This window comes from Cygnus olor, assembly GCF_009769625.2.
Source record: "Cygnus olor isolate bCygOlo1 chromosome W unlocalized genomic scaffold, bCygOlo1.pri.v2 SUPER_W2, whole genome shotgun sequence".
NCBI classification, from domain to species: domain Eukaryota; kingdom Metazoa; phylum Chordata; class Aves; order Anseriformes; family Anatidae; genus Cygnus; species Cygnus olor.
Window position 1 is genome coordinate 1,479,601 of NW_024429073.1, and position 21,878 is coordinate 1,501,478.

The window sequence follows — 21,878 nt, forward strand, 5'->3', positions numbered from 1 at the left end:
TGCTATGATTATCCATCTGCAGCCTTATTCTGCTTTTATGCAAAGTAAACAAATTCATTTGAATGAACACTATGTGTAATGAAAACAGAATAAAAAGTATCAAATTTGAGCCACTTATCTGAGATTATATATATGTGTGTGTATACACACACACAACACTATATTCACATATATATAGTATCCATGAAGAGAGAAAAAAATAATGAATTTCAGATGATAATCTTCTGTTTCAAAATAAGTCTCCTTACCTCACAAGTATTGTAATCTTCAGAATCCAAAAGGCTGCAAAGCTTTGGTAAGAGTTCAGGCCAATTCTGTAATTCCTCTTTTGAGGCAATGGTTGTTATCAGAATGCCTAAGTGAATCAGAAGAATGAAGGAAGTGAGATCTTATACCTTCACAGGTTTCATACCAATTTTTCTTATTTTTCTCCTCTCAGATAACTAAGAAGTTAGGAAATCTGTTGTTTTGTTAAGAACTGTCAAGCACAAAAATAGGAAGTACATTTAATTACAAATAGTATTTGAAGGGCTTTGAAATGCAATGGCTTGTTTTTTCCTTCGTGCTACCATGAAGGGCTCAGATATGAGACATCAAGCACAAAGTAATTCCAATTAAGTAAATAATCCTGCCCAAACACTGTAAGACAGGTTCAGTTCTAAATTTACTAAACACTGTACAAATCTTGACCTCCAGTACATAGAGTATCCACCTCAAGTCACCTCTTCTTTAGCATGATGTAAAAGCATGAACATGGGAAGTGCTTCCTACCAGCTGTCATTCAGTAAACTTATAACCTAGTAGCAAAGTTGTGAACACACAACATAACATTTAAACAAAACATTAAGGACACATATTAAGACCAAGATAATTACTAAGAGCTTACACGCAGGTTATACAGCTTACGCAGCAGGTTATACAGTGATCAGCTGTAGGGGTTGGCTGATTCAGATCCAGCAAACAGATACAACAGCCCAATGTGACACTAATTCCATTTCAAGTATACACAGAAATCCCAGGAAAAAACAATTAGGTGATAGGAACAGGGAAGGCTGCTTATAAACTAGTACTGACTCTATATGCGTCCATTTTGCCTTAAGAAATAATGAAATACATGGAAGTAGCCTAACAATCACAGGCCCTGGTTCTCACGGGGGACTTCAACCACCCTGACATCTGCTGGGAAGACCACACAGCTAGGCACAAAAAATCCAGGAAGTTCCTGCAGAGCACTGATGACAACTTTTTGACACAGGTGGTGGATGAGCCAACGAGGAGAGCTGTGCTGCTGGACCTTGTATTTTACAAAGAAGGACAGGTTGGAGACGTAAAGGTTGGCAGCAGCCTAGGCTACAGTGACCATAAGATTTTAGAGTTCAGGATCCTGCATGGAGGAAGCAGGGCAATAAGTAGGATTGCAGCCCTGGATTTCAGGAGAGCTAACTTTGGCCTCTTCAGGGATCTACTTGGAAGAATCCCATGGGATAGGGCCCTGGAAGGAAGGGGGGTCCAAGACAGCTGGTCAGTATTCAAGTATCACTTCCTCCAGTCTCAAGATTGGTGCATCCCCTATGAGTAAGAAGGCAAGCAAAGGGAGCAGGAAATCTGCATGGATGACCAAGGAGCTCCTGGCAAAACTCAAACAGAAGAAGGAAGTATACAGAATGTGGAAAAAGGGACAGGCTACTTGGGTGGAATATAGGGACATTGTCAGAGTATGCAGAGATGCGATGAGGAAGGCTAAGGCCCATTTGGAATTAAATCTGGCAAGGGAATTAAATCAAGCAGAACAAAAAGGGCTTCTTCAAACACATCAGTAGCAAGAGGAAGACTAGGGAAAATGTGGGCCTGCTGCTGAATGGGGTGGGTGCCCTTGTGACGAAGGATACAGAGAAGGAAGAGTTACTGAACGCTTTCTTTCCTTCCATCTTTACTGCTAAGGCCAGTCCTCAGGAATCTCAGACCCTGGAGACAAGAGAGAAAGGTTGGGGAAAGGAAGACTTTCCCTTGGTTGAGGAGGATTGGGTTAGAGATCACCTAAGCAAACTTGATACCTACAAATCCATGGGCCCAGATGGGATGCACCTATGGGTGCTGAGGGAGCTGGTGGATGTTATTGCTAAGCCACTCTCCATCATCTTTGAAAGGTCATGGAGAACAAGGGAGGTGCCTGAGGACTGGAAGAGAGCCAGTGTCATGCCAGTCTTCAAAAAGGGCAAGAAGGAGGACCCAGGCAACTACAGGCCAGTCAGCCTCACATCCATCCCTGGAAAGGTGATGGAACAGCTCATCCTGGAGATCATCTCCAAGCATGTGAAGGGTAAGAAGGTGATCAGAAATAGTCAGCATGGAGTCACCAAGGGGAAATCATGCTTAACCAATCTGACAACCTTCTATGATGGAATGACTGGCTGGGTAGATGAGGGGAGGGCAGTGGATGTTGTCTACATGAACTTCAGCAAGGTTTTTGACACTGTCTCCCATAATATCCTCATAGGCAAGCTCAGGAAGTGTGGAATGGATGAGTGGACAGTGAGGTGGATTGAGAACTGGCTGGATGGCAGAGCTCAGAGAGTTGTGATCAGCAGTGGCACAGTCTAGTTGGAGGCCTGTAGCTGGCAGTGTCAGGGGGTTGGTAGTAGGTCCAGTCCTGTTCTACTTCTTCATCAAGGACCTGGATGAAGGGACAGACTGCACCCTCAGCAAGTTCGCTGATGGCACAAAACTGGGAGGAGTGGCCGATATACCACTCTGTGCTGCCATTCAGAGGGACCTGGACATGCTGGAGCATTGGGTGGTGAGGAACCTCATGAAGTTCAGCAAAGACAAGTGCAGGGTCCTGCACCTGGGGAGGAATAACCCCATGCACCAGTACAGGTTGAGGGTTGACCTGCTGGAAAGCAGCTCTGCAGAGAAGGACCTGGGAGTCCTGGTGGACAACAAGTTAACCATAAGCCAGCAATGTGCCCTTGTGGCCAAGAAGGCCAATGGTATCCCGAGGTACATTAGGAGAAGTGTTGCCAGCAGGTTGAGAGAGGCTATCTTCCCACTCTACTCAGCCCTGGTGAGGCCACATCTGGAGTCCTGTGTCCAGTTCTGGGCTCCCCAGTACAAGAGAGACACAGAGTTCCTGGAGTGAGTCCAGTGGAGGACTACAAAGATGATTAGGAGACTGGAGCATCTCTCTTATGAGGAAAGGCTGAGGGAGCTGGGCCTGTTTAGCTGGAGAAGAGAAGTCAAAGAGGGGATCTTATCAATGTATATAAATATCTTAAGGGAGGGTGTCAAGACGATGGGGCCTGACTCTTTTTGGTGGTGCTCAGCAATAGGACGAAAAGCAACAGGCACAAACTGAAACACAGGATGTTCCTTCCATCTAAATATGAAGAAAAACTTCTTTACTGTGAGGGTGACAGCACTAGAACGGGTTGCCCAGAGAGGCTGTATAGTCTCCTTCTCTGGAGATATTCAAAACCTGCCTGGACGTGATCCTGTGCAATGTGCTCTAGATGACCCTGGTTGAGCAGGGGGAGTTGGACTAGATGATCTCCACAAGCCCCTTCCAACTTTAACTGTTCTGTGATTCTCTGCTTTTGTGAAACAGGCAGCATAGCCTATTACTGCTAATGACAGGTGCCTCTAATGAGCAGGAACACAGAAGAACTTGTTAATACTACAACTGGTAATTACAGTAAGTTACAAGTGATAAAAAAACAAACCTTTCATAAGCTTTTTCACTGAGCTAATCACCATATGTCCTTTTTCTTTAGAATAAAATGGTAAAATCCTTATTAAATATATGAGAATATGGGACAACATTACAGAACAAAGGGCATTCTGGGAAAGACACATGGTAAATGAAAAAAATTTACATCATGTTTCTGTTGATGCAATAAAGCTGAAGAACTCAAGAAGACAAAGGGCAAAAATGAAGACAGGTAAAACACAATTTTACAGCTCCAGAGGTAGTTTGCATACAGTTCATTTCATAATTGCAAGTGAATAGAGAAGATTCCCAAAAGCCTACAAAGATCTATGGAGTCTTAAAGAGTACATTTCTTCTGAATATTATGGTCCTGCAAAGAGTATCAGATACATTAATAGAAAATACATATTTTACTGTCACTGAATCTTAATGATTTGCTTTTTTTAATTATTATTAAACTGAACTTCACAAAAAGAAAGAAATGGATGTTCTTGACTTCTAGACAAAGTACTTAAATTGCAAAACTGTCTCCCTGAGTTTGATCTGGCACAGGTTTGTAGAATTAACATGGTTTCAGAAACATGGGTTGAGATATTCAAAAATTAGAGGGCCAGGCAATCACCATTTGTTTGAAGTTTCACAAAAGCAAGTGCCGGATTCTGCACCTGGGATGGGGCAATCCTGGATATACATAGAGACTGGGGAATGAGAGGTTGGAGAGCAGCACCGCAGAAAGGGATGTGGGGGGTCTGGTCGACAGCAAGTACATTATGAGTCAACAGTGTGTCCTGGCAGCCAACCCTATCCTGGGGTGCATCAGGCACAGTATTACTAGCCGGTCAAGGGAAGTGATTGTCCTGCTCTACTCTGCACTGGTGCGGACTCACCTTGAGGACTGTGTGCAGTTTTGGGTACCACAGTATAAGAAAGACATGAAGTTGTTAGAGAGTGTCCAAAGGAGGGCTACAAAGATGGTGAAAGGTCGAGGGGAAGACGTATGAGGAGTGGCTGAAGTCACTGTTTTATTCAGCCCAGAGAAGAGGAGACTGAGGGGAGACCTTATCATGGTCTGTAGCTTCCTCACAAGGAGGAGCAGAGGGGCAGGTGCTGATCTCTTCCCTCTGGTGACCATGGTGAGCATGAAGCTGTGCCAGGGGAGATTCAGATTGGATGTTAGGAAAAAGTTCTTCACCAAGAGGGTGGTCGAGCACTGGAACAGGCTCCCTAGGTAAGTGGTCACGGCCCAAAGCCTGACAAGAGTTCAAGAAGCATTTGAATAACACTCTCAGAGATATGGTTTGATTTTTCGGTGGTCCTGTGTGGAGCCAGGAGTTGGACTTGATGATCCTTGTGAGTCCGTTCCAACTCAGGATATTCTATCATTACATAATTCTATGATGCAAACAAACATAAGAATTAAATTCCTGGAACTCCTCTGAATCAACATGTGAGAGAACTCATGAGTTTTAAAGGTGTTGGTAGTTTTTAAGAGTTAGCTGAAGATCTTTCAGAGGTCCTAGAAGTGTTTTCAGAGACTGAAAAATAGTCCGTCTATACACACAATAATACACGCTCCTTCCAGCCGAGGAGACGGGAAATCCAACACGACTACATATCATTGAGCATTCTTATGCCAGCTGGGCTGACCTTAAGGATGAGCCAATTGCTAATGCAGACCTTGAGTATTTTACAGATGGTAGTAGTTTTCTGGAAAATAAACAGCATAAAGCAGGATATGCAGTAGTGACCCTGTGGGACAGCGTAGAAACAAAGTCACTCCCCCATAATACCTCAGCACAAAAGCTGAATTAATTGCCTTGACTAGGGCCCTGGAATTAGCAGAAGGGAAAACCCTCAATGTCTATAAGATTCTAAATAGGCCTTCAGAGTTTTGCATATTCTGGAGCCATTTGGAGGGAAAAAGGGCTATGGACAACAGCTAGAGGACCAATTATGGTCCAGAAATTTTACAGTTGTTAGAGGCAGTGCAAAGGCCCAATGCTGTAGCAATAACGCATTCTAAGGCCCACCAAAAGGGTGATCATGACATAATGAAAGCTCACTTAGCAGCCAAGGACGCAGCTAGAACAGCACCAGGAGAAAAACTAAAATGTACAAAGCAGAAAGATGGATGGTGGGAGAATCCCAAGCACTTTGCTATAGGACCAAAAATGCAAACTACAGCAAACCAAGTATTGCAAAAGTGTTCTGTGATCTGTGCAAGCAACCTCAAGATCCAACCAAAGCCACCGCCAGGTGAGATGGGGAAAGGGATTAAAGCTTGTGAGTACTGATAAGTAGACTGTTCCAAATTGACAAGACAAGGATCACATCAATATCTCCTAGTGCTGGTGGGCATGCTCACTGGATGGACAGAGGCCTTCCCATGTCAAACTAATAAAACTAGGAGGTAGTAAACGCATTACTGAAAGAAGTAATTCATTGTTTTGGAATACCAGAGGGACTCTCCTCCGACAACAGGCCTCACTTTATATTAAAATTTGTTCAAGAAATATCAATAACCTTACCACTTACGTGGGGCTTACATACTGCGTGAAGACCAAAGTTGAGAGGATAAGAAGACAGACCGAATCAAACACTGAAAAAGCAGTTAAAGCTTGCCATGAAGCACAATTAAAAAGGCCAAAGGCCTTGCCAATACCTTTGCTGAGAGTTAGGCTAGACCAGACAGCAAGGGACAAAGCCCATTTGAATTGTTATATGACTGCTGTGGTTTACCCAGCATGCAGCTAAGAACCAAACAGCCATTCACTCATGGACCCACCAACCAACACACCGGGATGGGGGACAGAATCAAAAAAAAGGGTAAAAACTCATAGATTGAAAAAAGGATGAATTAATAGGATAGAAAAGAAAGGCAGAAAATTAGAAGAATTAGAAGAGTTAGAAGAAGAATTAGAAATGTTAGAAGAGTTAGAATAATTAGAAAAAGAAGAAGAAGAGGAAGAAGAGAAGGCAGAATTAGAAGACGAATTTGAAGAACTAGAAGTATTAGAAGAAAAAAAATAATTAGGAGAAAAAATAGATGTAGAAGAATTAGAAGAAGAAAAAGAATAAGAATAACAAGAATAAGAATTTGAAGAAGAATAAGAACTAGAAAAAGAATAATTAAAACAATAATTAGAAGAAAAAATAGAAGAAGAATGAGAAGAAAAGGAAAATTTTGAAGATTAAAACAGAAAATGAATTATAATTATACTTATAATTAATTAGAGGAAGAAGAAGAAGAAGAAGAGGAACAAGAAGGAAAAGGTCAAGAAAAGAGAATTCTAAGAGGCAAAAGAATTAGAACAGGAAAAAAAAGAAGAATTCGAAGAATGAGAATTAGAACTAGAATTGAAACTGGAATTAGAATTAGAAGAATTAGAGGAAGAAGAAGAATTAGAGGAGAAAAAGGAGAAGGAGGAAGAGGAGAAGGAAAAGGAAGAGAATCACAGAATCACAGAATTGTAGGGGTTGGAAGGGACCTCGAAAGATCATCGGGTCCAACCGCCCTGCCAAAGCAGAGTCCTTAGAGCAGGCTGCCCAGGTAGGCCTCCAGACGGGCCTTGAATATCTCCAGAGAAGGAGACTCCACAACCTCCCTGGGCAGCCTGTTCCAGTGCTCTGTCACCCTCACCATGAAGAAGTTCTTTCGCATGTTGGTGCAGAACTTCCTGGGCTCCATTTTGTGGCCATTACCCCTTGTCCTGTCCCCACAAACCACTGAAAAGAGGTTGGCCAAATCCCTCTGTCTCCCACACTTCAGGTATATATAAACATTGATAAGATCCCCTCTCAGTCTTCTCTTCTCCAGGCTGAACAGACCCAGGTCTCTCAGCCTTTCTTCATAGGGAAGATGCTCCAGGCCCCGTATCATCTTTGTGGCCCTCCGCTGGACTCTTTCCATGAGATCCCTGTCTTTTTTGTACCGGGGAGCCCAGAACTGGACACAGTACTCCAGGTGAGGCCTGACCAGGGCAGAGTAGAGGGGGAGGATCACCTCCTTTGACCTGCTGGCCACACTCCTTTTAATGCACGCCAGGATCCCATTGGCCCTCTTGGCCACCAGGGCACACTGCTGGCTCATGGTCAACCTGTCATCCACCAGGATCCCCAGGTCCTTCTTCTCAGAGCTCCTCTCTAGCAGGTCATCCCCCAGCCTGTACTGATACATGCGGTTGTTCCTTCCCAGGTGCAGGACTCTACACTTGCTCTTATTAAACCTCATTTGGTTTCTTCCTGACCATCTCTCCAGCTGGTCCAGGTCTCACTGAATGGCGGCACAGCCTTCTGGCGTGTCGGCCACTCCTCCCAGCTTTGTATCATCGGCGTACTTGCTGAGGGCAGACACTATTCCCTCATCAAGGTCGTCGATGAAGATGTTGAACAAGACCGGACCCAGCACCGACCCCTGGGGAACACCGCTAGTCACAGGTCTCCAGCCGGACTCTACGCCGCCAGTCACCACCCTCTGAGCTCGGCCAGCCAACCTGTTCTCAACCCACCTAACTGTCCACTCCTCTATCCCACACTTTCTCAGCTTTGCTAGCAGGATGTCGTGGGAGACAGTATCGAAAGCCTTGCTGAAGTCAAGGTAGATGACATCCACTGCTCTCCCCCATCTACCCAGCTGGTGATGCCATCATAGAAGGCAACGAGTTTGGTCGAGCATGACTTCCCCTTGGTGAATCCATGCTGACTACTCCTCATAACCTTCTTCTCTTCCAATTGCTTGGAGATGGCATCCAGAACAAGCTGTTCCAACACCTTTCCAGGGACAGAGGTGAGACTGACTGGCCTGTAGTTTCCCGGATCCTCCTTCTTGCCCTTCTTGAAGACCGGAGTGACATTGGCTATCCTCCAGCCTTCAGGCACCTCTCCTGTTCTCCAGGACCTTTCAAAGATGATAGAGTGGTTCGGCGATCACCTCTGCCAACTCCCTTAGCACACATGGATGCATCCCATCAGGACCCATGGATTTATGTGCGTTGAGCCCACTCCTCCCAAGAAAAGAAGGAAAAGGAAGAGGAAAGGGAAGGGGAAGAGGAAGAGAGGAAGACGGAGAAGATGAAGACAGAGATGGAGAGTAAGACGAAGACAAAGATGATGACGATGATGATAGAGAAGGAGAACAAGAAAAAGAACAACAATGGTGCAATTAGACAAATATGACCTGATTGCTATCACAGAAACGTGATGGGATGGATCACATAACTGGAACATTGGAATAGAGGGCTACAAACTCTTCAGAAGAGAGAGACAGGAAAGGAAGGGAGGGGGTGTTGCCCTCTACATTAGTGAAGGGACTGATTGCGAAGAGTTGCCTCTGAGAAACAGCCACGGACAGGTGGCTTGTGGGTGAGAGTTAAAGACCACACCAATAAAGGACAGCTTGTGGTTGGGGTCTACTACAGGACGCCTGATCAAGGGGAGCCTGTGGATGAGGCATTCCTGCTTCAACTACAAGAAGCATCGCGCTTGCATGCTCTCAACCTGATGGGGGACTTCAACCACCCGAATGTCTGCTGGGAAAACTACACAGCAGGCTGTAAGCAATCCAGAAGATTCCTAGAGTGCGTTGAGGATAACTTCCCGGTCCAGGTATCAGACAAACCAACCAGAGGAGAAGCGTTACTTGACCTGATGCTCACCAATGCGGAAGAGCTCATTAAAGAGGTCAAGACTGGAAGCAGTCTGGGCTACAGTGACTACACCCCGTTTGAGTTTGTGATCTTGAGGAATACGGGCCTGGCAAAGAGGACCCTTTTGCCAGGCCCCTGGCCCCCTGACCCCAAAGTCAGGACCCTGAAATTCTGAAAAGCAAACTTCAAGCTATTTAAAGACGTAGTAGCTGAGATCCCCTGGAACACAGTCCTTAGGGACAAAGGAGCTAAGCAGACCTGGCAACTCTTTAAGGATGATTTCCTTAGAGCTCAAGAACTTTCCATCCCCCTGTGTAAAAAAGCGGGCAGGGAGGGCAGACAACTGGGATGGCTGAGCAAGAACCTGCTGGTCAAACTGAGGCACAAGAAGGAAATAGGCAGTGGAAGCGGGGACACGTGGCCTGGGAAGAGTACAGGGGATGCAGACCGGACTTGTAGGGATGGGATCAGGAAAGCCAAGGCATGGATGGAACTGAGCTTGGCAAGGGATGAAAAGAATAACAGGAAGGGATTCTAGAGGTACATTGCTCAGAAAAGAAAGGCCAAGGAGAGTGTACTTGCTCTGATGAATGAGAAGGCTGAACTGGTAACGACAGACATGGAGAAGGCTGAGGTACTCAACAACTTCTTTGCCTCAGTCTTCACTGATAGCCAGGCTTCCCAAGTCTTTCATTTCCCTCAACCCGTAGATGGAGGCTGAGGGAGCAAAGTCCCACCCATCGTAAGCAAAGAGCAGGTTTGATACCACCTGATGAAACTAAACAAGTACAAATCTATGGGCCCTGCTGACATGCATCCCAGGGTCCTGATGGAATTGGCTGATATAGTCGCCCAGCCACTCTCCATCATATTTGAAGAGTCCTGGCAGTCAGGCGAAGTCCCTGGTGACTGGAAAAAGGGAAACACCACTCTCAGTTTTAAAAAGGGCAGAAAGGAGGACCCGGGGAACTACAGATAGGTGAGCCTCACCTCTGTGCCTGGCAAGATCATGGAACAAATCCTCCTGGAAGCAATGTTGAGGCATACGCAAGACAAAGAGGTGATCTGAGACAGCCAGCATGGCTTCACCAAGGGCAAATCGTGCCTGACCAATCTGGTGGCCTTCAATGATGGAGTGATTTCATCAGTTGACAAAGGAAGACCGAACGATGTCATCTACCAGGACTTCTGCAAGTCCTTTGACACGGTTCCACATGACATCCTGATCTCCAAATTGGAGAGATATGGATTTGACGGGTGGACCATTCAGTGGATAAGGACTTGGCTTGAAGGTCACACCCAGAGAGTGGTGGTCAAGGGCTCTATCTATGTCAAAGTGGAGGCCGGTGACGAGTGGTGTATCTCAGGGGTCTGTCTTTGGAGTGGTACTGTTTAATATCTTCACCAGCGACACAGACGGTGGGATCGAGTGTACCCTCAGCAAATTTGCAGATGACACCAAGCTGAGTGGTACGGTTGATACAATAGAAGGAAGAGATCTCATCCAAAGGGACCTGGACAAGCTGGAGAAGTGGGCCCACATGAACCTAATGAGGTTCAACAAGTCCAAGTGCAAGGTGCTGCACCTGGGCCAGGGCAATCCTGGACATGAGTACAGACGTGGAGAAGAACTCATTGAGAGCAGCCCTGTGCAGAGAAGGACTTGGGGGTTCTGGTGGATGAAAAGCTTGACATGAGCCAGCAGTGCACACTTGCAGCCCAGAAGGCCAACTGCATCCTGGGATGCAGCAACAGAGGAGTGGCCAGCAGGTCAAGGGAGGTGATTGTCCCCCTCTACTCTGCCCTTGTGAGGCCTCACTTGGAGTACTGTGTCCAGATCTGGAGCCCTCAGCCCAAGAAGGCTGTTGATCTGTTAGAGCGGGTCCAGAGGAAGACCACAAAAATGATCAAGGGGCTGGAGTAACTCTCCTCTGAAAAAAGGCTGGGAGAGCTGGGGATGTTCAGCCTGTGAAGAAGAGAAGGCTCCAGGGTGACCGCATGGCAACCTTTCAGTACTTAAAGGGGACTTATAAAAAAGATGGAGAGTGTCTCCATCTTTGATTCTATGAAAATTTTCACAGCTAAAGGAAAGACTATTTGAAAACAACTTCAAGCGTTCTTAAGAAAGGCTTCCCCCAGACAACAACATGATAACATATCAGGAAATACTTCTAGATGCATAGGCAAGAATCAACTTGAGGCCACCATCCCTTTCCAAGTGAGACATATGAAGTTCAGAACTGCCATGTATGGCATTACGAGCTTTTTATACAGGTCTTAGTCTTTGCTACTCTTTCATCATCACTCTTCCCCTGCTCCACTGTGGGGTCCATCCCATGAAACGTAGCCCTTCCCAAACTGATCCTACATGAGCTTCCCACATACTGCAGCTCTTCAAGAACTGCTCCGTTATGGGTCTGTGCCATGGGGTCCATCTGTCAGGAGCAAACTGCTCCAACATGGGTCCCCCACGGGCGGAAGCTCCTGCCAGATCACCTGCTCCTGTGTGGGATCCTCTCCACGACCTACAGGTCTGGCCTGGAGTCTGCTCTGGCAGGGGTGCTCCATGGGCCGCAGCCTCCTTCAGGCCAGTTCCACCTTCTTCACCATGGGCTACTTCACGGGCTTCAGCTTGGAAATCTGCTCTGCTGTGGTACCCCATGGGCTGCAGGGGGACAGCCTGCTCCACCATGGTCCTCTCCATGGGCTGCAGGGAAACTTCTGCTCTGGTGCTGGGAGTACCTCCTTCCCCTTCTTCTCTGACCTTCGTATCTGCAGGGTTGTTTCTCTCAGCATTTTCTCACTCCTCTCTCCCAGCTGCTTCTTTGCAGCATTTTTACCCTTTCTTAAATATGCTTTCACAGAAGCACAACCAGCATTACTCATTGGCTCAGCTTTGGCCACCAATAGGTCTCTACGGAGCTGGCTGGAACTGGCTCTTATATAACGTGGGGCAGCTTCTGGCCTCTTCTCACAGAGGCCACACCTGAAGCCTCCCTCCTCCTTCATAGGCTGCCAATATCCCTTTTTCAGTTGGCTTCAGATCCTCTGTATCCCTAACTCCAAAACTGGAGGGGTCAATCTCAAGTCTCTCCAGGTGCTTTCTGCCAGAGGCTCCAGGTGGGGCCATTCTCCCCAGCTGTGGGGTAGAGCACTTTTTTAACCTCTTATCCTTCTTGGACTGGCCCAAGGGCTACTGCATTAACTATCTCCTGTTTAATTTGTTCAAAGGCTTGTCATTGCTCAGGCTCCCACTTGAAATCATTCTTCTGGGTAACTTGATAGAGAGGGCTTACAATCAGACTGTAATTTGGAATGTACATTCTCCAAAAACCCAAAACGTCTAAGAAAGCTTGTGCTTCCTTTTTGATAGTTGGTGGAGACAGCTGTTATTTCATTGATCACATCCATTGGGATCCGATGAAATCCATCTTGCTGTTTTATTCCTAAAAACTGGTTCTCCTGTGTGGGTCCTTTGACCTCATTTTGTTTTATGGCAAAACCAGAATTTGGACTATTTTCTTCCCTTTCTCAAATACTTCTTCTCTGTTTCACCCCACGTCATCAATGTATTGCAGGTGTTCAGGAGCTTCCCCCTGTTCCAGTGCAGACAGGATCAGTCTATGGCAAATGGTAAGGCTGTGCTTCCACCCCTGGGGAAGTCGATTCCAGGTGTATTGGACACACTGTGGCCTTGTGACGGTGTACTTCCCCATTTCCCCTGTAACCCTGCTCAAGTGAGTGCACTGGTGGTCATGATGGGTGCATCTGGCTCAGGTTAGACTCTGGGGAGACAGATAACAACACAACACTGAAGGACTACTTGAGCTTGCACCAACCAAATACAGCCTGTATGCACATATGACTAGTAGTCAGTCATCTTACCCCATACATAGGGGACAGCCCAGAGCCCATTGAGCTCTCTTGAACGGCAGTGGGCTGCACGCCAGGATCTTCCCCTGAGTAGGGACGTGTCTCAAGGTTAGTCCTCGAGGCTGAGAGATTCCTTACCCATGACAGATACTCATAAGTGACTAATAGTATACTTTGTAATCTTAGCTAAGTGATATAAGGGATGAATCGTGCATATAATCCTTTAGACATAAACCGCTGACCATGTCTGTAACTAAGATTGGATCCTGCTGCACCCAGTCTCCTCTGAGAAGTTTGGAAAGTAAGGGGGTCCGCTCTGGACCTTGTGACTCACTCAACGGGAAGGTCTCCCTAACAGTTTTGTCTGACCCTATCCCCTATGTAGTAAATAATCAAGTATACCTTGCCATCAAAACTTTCTAAATCGCAGTCTTGTAACAACAGAACATACTGCTGCTACTCTTTAATGAGTGTAATTCATCACCCACTTGGCCATGACAAGCCTTCACTCTGCTGGCAAATGGATTGAGAAAAACACATTAGTGATATCATTTATGGCATACCACTTGGCTGCCTTTGACTCCAGTTTGTATTGAAGTTCCAGCATGTCCAGCACGACAGCACTCAGCGGTGGTATGACTTCATTCAGGCCATGATAGTCCACTGTTAGCCTCCTCTCCATTAGACTTTTGCACTGGCCGTATGGGACTGTTAAAGGATGAGCGAGTCTTGCTGATCACTCCTTGGTTCTCCAGGAGACCAATCAGCTTACGGATGGGAATCAGGCAGTCTCGGTTCGTGCGATATTTCCACTGGTGCACTGTCATGGCAGCGATTGGTACCTGCTGGTCTTTGACCCTCAGCAACCCCACAACAGAAAGGTCCTCCAATAGACCGGGCAAGGTAGAAAACTGTTTGATCTTCTCCATCTCCAAGGCAGCTATGCCAAAAGCCCACCGGTACCCTCTTGGGTCCTTGAAATATTCTCTCCTAAGGCAGTCTATGCTAAGGATGCACAGAGCCTCTGGGCCAGTCACAAACAATGGGGTGCTTTTGCCACTCATTCCCAGTTAGACTCACTTCAGCCTCCAATACAGTTAACTGCTGGGATCCCCCTGTCACCCCAGAAATACAGAGGGGTTCTGCCCCTTTATAGCTTGATGGCATTAGGGTACACTGTGCGCCGGTGTCCAATAGACTTATACTCCTGTGTGTCTGTTATGCCAGGCCATTTGAATATACACAGCCCAATAAACCTGACTGTCCCTTTCCTCCCCCTGGCAGGAGGCAGGGCCCCTCTAGTCCTGGTCATAGTATTCGTTACTCGCTTCTTGTAAATGCAAATCAGAAGTCCCTTAGTTAAGATCAGAAGTAAGATCAGCCCTTCTACTCCGTCTGTTGAACTGCCAACTGGAACCTGGAGCAGCAATTTTCCTGCAAGAACCCCCTTTTGTGAATGTTTTTCCTTGGAACTTACGTACCTGTGCCTCCAGGGTCGAGGTAGGTTTTTCCATCCCACTTGTCCTCCTGATGGTCATGCAGGTAAAACCACAGGGTGACGCTGTGTACCCACTATATCCTCGCTCTTGAGAGCAGAGAAATGCTTACTCCTAATAACTAAGATACTGGTCTGTACAGGCAAGGGAAAAGACCTTCTCTCTCTCTTCAAACTGCTGAATCAGTTTCTCCACAGCTGAGATACAGGCCCCTAAGGAGGAAGAGAGACTTTCTTCGTATTGCCGGAGTTGGCTAGCCAATGCATCCACTGTTGGTTCCTCTCCATCCTTCCAGCTTTTGAATTAGTGTATGACGATGGTGCGCTCTGCACAAACTTGCACCATGTGAACTGCGTGCACTGGATATCATCTGGATCTTTAGGTACCTGGTCATTGTCCAGGTCACCATAAATTGCCTCCAGCATGGCTAATTCCCTCAGGTACTGGATACCCCTCTCCATGGTGGTCCGCTTACTTGGGTGACATACAACATCTTCCTTGAAGGGATACCTTTCCTTCATTTCTGACAGGAGACACCTCCAGAGGGTGAAGATTTGTGCTCCTTTTCCAATTGCTTTGTCAATGCCCCCTTCCCTAGAAAGGGATCCTAGCTGCTTGGCTTCATTTCCCTCTAATTCCAGGCTATTGTCGCTGTTATCCCAGCATTGGAGCAGCCCGGTAACAATGTGCTCGCCTGGACAACACCTGAATTTTTTTTGCATATCTCACAGCTACTCAGTGATAGGGATCGGGTGGTTTCTGAGTCGTTTATGGGTTCTGTCTCTGCCTCCTTTTTGTTTGAAAACAAACAAAAAATCCCCCCCCCCAAAAAAAACAACACACAACCACCGAATAACCCTAAAACAGCAATCCAAATGGAGCTAGAATATATCCTTTAGTGAGCTCCATTGTACTCCACTTACAACTCCTATGAAGGGACAAGCAAGCATGACTTCTACAACCCGAAAGTACAAAAGTACTTGCCACTCAAAACTTGTATATACTGTCATTAAGGAAATGGAGCATTAATACAATTCACAGTAAAGCAGTTACATAAGTGATGAGACAGCAGGAAAAAGCTAAGAGATTTTTGCTAAGAAAAATGCTAAGGCATTTTTCTCTAGTTCAAAGTAAATAACACAGATGTCTGGAGAAGGAAGGCTATAGAAAAAAAAACAAAGGATTCTACGGGAACAGTAACTGGTAGATTATTTTATATGCTTGCTGAGCTGACAGGAGTCAGCTGATACAAGCTGAATTTCTTTCTGAACTGCCACCTGCCCCTGTTTTTCGTTTTGTACTCAAATATATCATTTATGTTTATTTCACTTTTTTCTATTTTCTGTAGTGGACAAGGAAAATTACTACAATTAGGGGAAATCATATTCTCCAAGAGCAGACAGAAAAGCAACTCTACTAGGAATGGTGGGGGAAAGGGATACCACCAGGAATGCTGAAGGTAAACCAAGGGATGGCACACTTAATGGGAGCATTTACACTGGGAGCAATGAGGGTTTGGGAGCCCATCTGAAATGCCTGTACACCAATGCGCATAGCATAAGAAACAAACAGGAAGAATGGGAAACTTTGGTCCATTCCCAAAGCTACAACACCACTGGTATTAGTAAGACTTGGTGGAACGAGTCCCATGACTGGAGTGCTGGGATAGAGGACTATAGGCTGTTCAGGAGAGAGGCAGGGCAGGTGAGGTGGAGGTGTTACAGCTTATGTAAGGGAGAGGTTTGATTGTACAGCCCTTTCACTTAAGGATGATGTGGTTGAGAGCCTCTGGGTAAAGATTAGGGGGATGGACAATAAAGCAGATGTTGTTGTGGGTGTCTATTATTGATAACCCAGCTAGCATGATTGTACTGATTTTATAGGCAATTGGGAGAAATCTCTGGATCAATAGCATTTGTCCTTATGGGAGATTTCAACTTTCCTGACATAAACTGGGAATATCATACTGCTGCAACAAGCAAGTCTGGGAAAATCCTGAAGTATGTTGAAAATAACTTCCTGTCACAAGTACTTAGTGAACCAACCAGGAAAGGTGTCCTCTTAGACTTGTTTGTGAATAGAGAAGGCCTCATGGGAGATGTAACAGTAGGAGGCTGCCTTGGCCACAGTGATCACAAAATGGTTGAGTTTAAAATTTCTGGTGTAAGGAGAAAAAAAGGTCAGAGTTACCCCAGATTTTAAGAGAGCAAACTTCAAACTACTCTGTGAGTTTGTTAGCAGGGTCCCCTGGGAATGTGTTTTTGAGGGCTTAAGGATACACGTGAGATGGTTGCTTTTCAAGAACCACCTTTTAATAGCACAGGAGCAGGCAATCCCATTGTGTCGCAAGTCAAGTAAGCGAGGCAGAAGACCAGCTTGGCTGAACTGGGAAATTCTTCTTGGAACTCGAGCAGAAAAAAAGTGTATAATCTCTCAAAGAAAGGTCAGGCCACACAGGGAGATTACAGAGCTGCAGTTTGCATTTGCAGAAAGAAAACACAAAAGCCAAAGCTCAACTAGAGTTGACACTGACCAGTGATGTCTCAGGTAACAAAAAAGTGATGTCTCAGGTAACAAAAAAGGCTTTCTAAAGTATGCAAGAGGAGGTCTAAGGAAAATATTGGACTGTTACTGGATTAAACTGTTCACTTGACAAATAGGGATGATGAAAAGGCAGAGGCATTTAATGCTTTTTTTGCCTGTCTTTAATATTAATGATAGGACTTGGGTTGCCTGGTCTTGCAAGTTGGAGGACCTTGACTGGGGGAGCAGCAACTTTCCATTTGTTGACATCAAAACTGTAAGGAATCGATTGAACATTTATAAATCCATGGGGTCTGATGGGATTCAGCCCAGAGTACTGAGGGAGTTAGCGGATGTGACAGCTGGACCCTCTCAAATATCTACCAAAGGTCTTGGGAATCTGGGGAGGTCCCCACTGACTGGAAAGTAGCCAATGTTATCCCAATTTACAAGAAGGGCATGAGAGAAGACCCTGAAAATTACATATCTGCTAGTCTAACCTTAGTACTGGGAAAAATTATGGAGAAGATCATTCTGAGCACCACTGAAAGGCACTTAAAGGATAATGGAATCATCAGGCACAGACAACATGGGTTCACAAAAGCAAAATCCTGTCTCATTAATTTGCTATCCTTCTATGATAAGATCTCCTACTTAGTGGATGAAGGGAAGGTGGATATAGTTTTTCTGGATTTTAGGAAGGCTTTTGATACTGTCCCTCACAGTATCGTTCTGGACAAATTGTCCAACTGTGAGATGAACAGGTACATGCTACACTGGGTGAAGATTTGGCTGAACAGTAGGGCTCAAAAGGTTGTAGTGAATGGGACATCTGGCCACATCTTGGGGTCAGTTATTTTCAACATTTTTATCAATGGTCTGGATGCAGGAGCTGAATGCATCCTTAGCAAGTTTGCTACAATACTAAACTGCAAGGTGCTATGGACTCTCTGGAGGAACAAGAGGCTTTGCAGAAAGATCTAGATACATAGGAGCATTGGGCAATTATCAATGGCATGAAATTTAACAAGAACAAATGCCAGATTCTGCACTTGGACAGAATAATGCTGGACACAGGTACAGATGGAGATGAGTGGCTAGAGAGCAGCTCAGCAGAAAGGGATCTGGGGGTGCTGGTCAACAGTAGGCTCAGCAGTGTGCCCTGGCAGCCAAGAAGATGTGGTGGTTTTACCTTGCTAGGCAGATGAACTCCACCACAACCACTCTCTCACTCCTCCTCCTCAGAAGATGAGGGGAAGAAGAAAAGGAAAGAAACGGAAAGAAACAACTCACCGGTTGAGATAAGCATAATTTAATTAAAGGGAAAAATAATTATTAAGGAAAAAATATTATTAATTAAACAATTTAACTAAAGGGGAAAAAAAGGAGAGGGGAAAAGGGGAAAAAAACAACAAGCAAAGTGCAGAGGAAAGGAATTACTTTCTACTTCCCACCAACGAGTGATGCTTGACCACGTCCTTGAAGCAGGGCCTCAATGCAAGTAGCCGGTATTTGGGAGGACAGACGTTTTCACAACGATAGCACACCCCTCCCCTCTTCTTCCTTTTTCCACCTTTTATTGCTGAGTGTGACATCATATGGTATGGAATATCCCTTTGGTTGGTTTAGGTCAGCTGCCCTGGTGATGTTCTTTTCTCATTTTTTGCCCACCCCCAGCCTGCTGGCTCTTGGGGGGGGGGGGGGTGTTAGAGGGAGTCCTGATGCTGTGCCAGTATTGCTCAGCAGTAGACACAACACTGGTGTGATACCAATGCTGTTCTAGCTACAAGTGCAGAGCACAGCACTGTATGGGCTGCTGCAGGGAAAGTTAACTTCCCAGCCAGACCCAGTACATAGGGCAAACCACATTTTGGGATGCATTAAACACAGCATAGCCAGCCAGTCAAAAGAAGTGATTCTCCTGCTATATTTAGCGTTGGTGCAGTCTCACCTTGAATACTGTGTGCAGTTCTGGTCTCCACAACACAAAAAGGCTGTTAAGGTCCTTGAAAGCATCCAGAGAAGGGCAACAAAGCTGGTTAACAGGCTGGAAGGCATGTCCTATGAGGAGTGGCTGAGGACACTTGGGTTTGTCATGCTTGGAGAAAAGGAGGTGGAGGGGTGACCTCATTGCTCTCTATAACTTTCTGAGGAGAGGAATTGGAGAGGGAGGGGCGGCCCTGAAGTAGTCTGTCAGTTGGACTTGATGATTAGAATAAAAAGTTAGAATAAAAATTCTGCTATACAACCAAAGCAGGTGTTAGAAGTTACCTAGAAATAAGTAAAAAATGCAAATATGCTTATATTATGGAAGAGGCACACTATAAGACAGTAGTTAGGAAATCAAAAATCCATGTAACAACAAAAAAAAATCTAGCTGATGTTCTCTTCACCATACTTTATCTACTGTTTTCTGACAGAAGAGAATAGGAAGCAAAATCATAGAATCATTAAGGTTGGAAAAGACCTCCAAGATTATCTGGTCCAACCATCCCCCTACCACCAATATCACCCACTAAACCATGTCCCACCACGTCCAACCTTTCCTTAAACACCCCCAGGGATGATGACTCCACGACCTCCCTGGGCATAAGTATGACTTTCATATATTCCCACTGAAGATGAATATCAGCAACAAAACATGGTGAAGTTGCAACAATTATTGGAAGCAAACAGTTTTCAGAGTTTAATAACTCTTCATCCCAACTAGTGCAGCTACAATCTATATCAATAACTTTTTCAGTATGCAGAATATAGCAATAAGAGTAAACTCACCTACAGTAGCTCTAATTAAGGGGGAGGAATCACCAATATTGTTCATACATTCACTTTTAATGAAGTCAGTTACCCCATTTGGAAAGCTGTGGAAATGTGTTTTTACATTATTCTTCAAGATGAGACCACTCAAGGAACGTGTTGGTTCATCTACAACAGAAAATAAGTTACATTCAACCTTCGTTTGGCCCATAGGAGAAGGCAGATTTCCAGAACAACGCTACAAAAGCAAAGCTTATAATGATAGATATTAATCTTTATTTCCTTATCTCTTCTTCCAGCTACACACATCAATTTATGTAGTAAAGCTTTTAATGTTCAGAATTCATTTTATTTATTTATTTATTAAAAATGAGAATATCAGTATTGTCAATTCTACACATTTTAAGAGAAAGTTTTCTAAAGATAAAAGCAATAAATAGATCTGAAGTCACAGGATATAGGAGACTCATGGAAGACACTGGTCGGCCAAAGACATTCAGACATTCTGACTATACAAGTTTGCTATAGCACTGTTACTATAAGAAATTGATAACAACCCAGCTTTCACCACAATAAGACCTAAAAATGAGGTAGGGACTATGCAGCAAGTCCTTTCCCCCCAACTCTCACAGAAATACATTGTTCAATTTTTCTACAAAATATTATACTCCCTTCAGATACCAGCTGTTCTATTAATCTATTAAATTAATAATCAGAGGGAGATGAAAAAAGGCTTTATAAATGTTAACAGGCAAGTGCTATATAGTGTGACCCATAAGAAAAAAGCTACTAGAATTGACCTAAACAGAGTAAGAATTTAAGTTTAAGAAAAAATTTGAGTTCTCTTCAATGAGCTATTTTTCTCCTGCATATTCCTCTAAATTATTGGGACAAGAGGGGAAAAGGAAAAAGAACAGCCAAGATTTTTCAGTTATACTGCAGCAGCCTCATGTTTGGTTCTTCAACCATTTTAAGGGCCAACAACTTGTAAATGGGGTTGCATCAGGCTGACGACCTGTCACTAGTGGGGTTCCCCAGGGCTCCAGGGACCAGTCCTCTTCAATGCTTTCATAAACGATTTGGATGAAGGACTTGAAGGTTTTTTGAGCAAGTTCGCAGACGATACCAAATTGGGTGGAGCTGTTGACTCCGTCAACGGTGGTGAGGCCTTGCAGAGAGATCTGGACAAATTAGAGATCTGGGCAATTGACAACAATATGAAGTTTAACAAGAGCCAGTGCCATATTCTGCATCTGGGAAGGCACAACCCTGGTTATACATACAGACTGGGGGACGAGATGCTGGAGAGCAGCCCTGCAGAAAGGGATCTGGGGGTTTTGGTTGACAGCAAGCTGAACATGAGCCAGCAGTGTGCCTTGGCGGCCAAGAGGGCCAACCCTATCCTGGGGTGATAGAAAGGAATCAAGAACAACATTGCTAGCTGGTCAAGGGAAGTGATTGTCCTGCTCTACTCTGCACTGGCGCAGACTCACCTTGAGGACTGTGTGCAGTTTTGGGAACCACAGTATAAGAAAGACATGAAGTTGTTAGAGAGTGTCCAAAGGAGGGCTACAAAGATGGTGAAAGGTCTAGAGGGGAAGACGTACGAGGAGCGGCTGAGGTCACTTGGTTTGTTCAGCCTAGATAAATAAGAGAAGACTGAGGGGAGACCTCATCACAGTCTACAGCTTCCTCATGAGGGGGAGCAGAGGGGCAGGTGCTGATCTCTTCTCTCTGGTGACCAGTGATAGGACCCAAGGGAATGGCTTGAAGCTGTGACAGGGGTGGTTCAGGCTGGATATCGGGAAAAAGTTCTTCACTGAGAGGGTGGTCAGGCGTTAGAACAGGCTCCCCAGGGAAGTGGTCATGGCACCAAGC

The 21,878-nt window shown here is 45.2% G+C and overlaps 1 protein-coding gene across 1 annotated transcript in view; it reads right to left on the bottom strand.

Annotated features, from left to right (window-relative positions):
- Positions 1 to 21,878, bottom strand: part of LOC121062917 (transportin-1-like) — a 133,704-nt gene that overhangs the window by 63,320 nt on the left and 48,506 nt on the right. Inside the window, exons 3-4 of the mRNA XM_040543216.1 lie at positions 20,019 to 20,168; positions 249 to 355 (exon numbers count right to left, since the gene is read on the bottom strand). Coding sequence (XP_040399150.1) covers positions 249 to 355; positions 20,019 to 20,168 — 257 coding nt within the window. The remainder of the gene's footprint in view (positions 1 to 248; positions 356 to 20,018; positions 20,169 to 21,878) is intronic.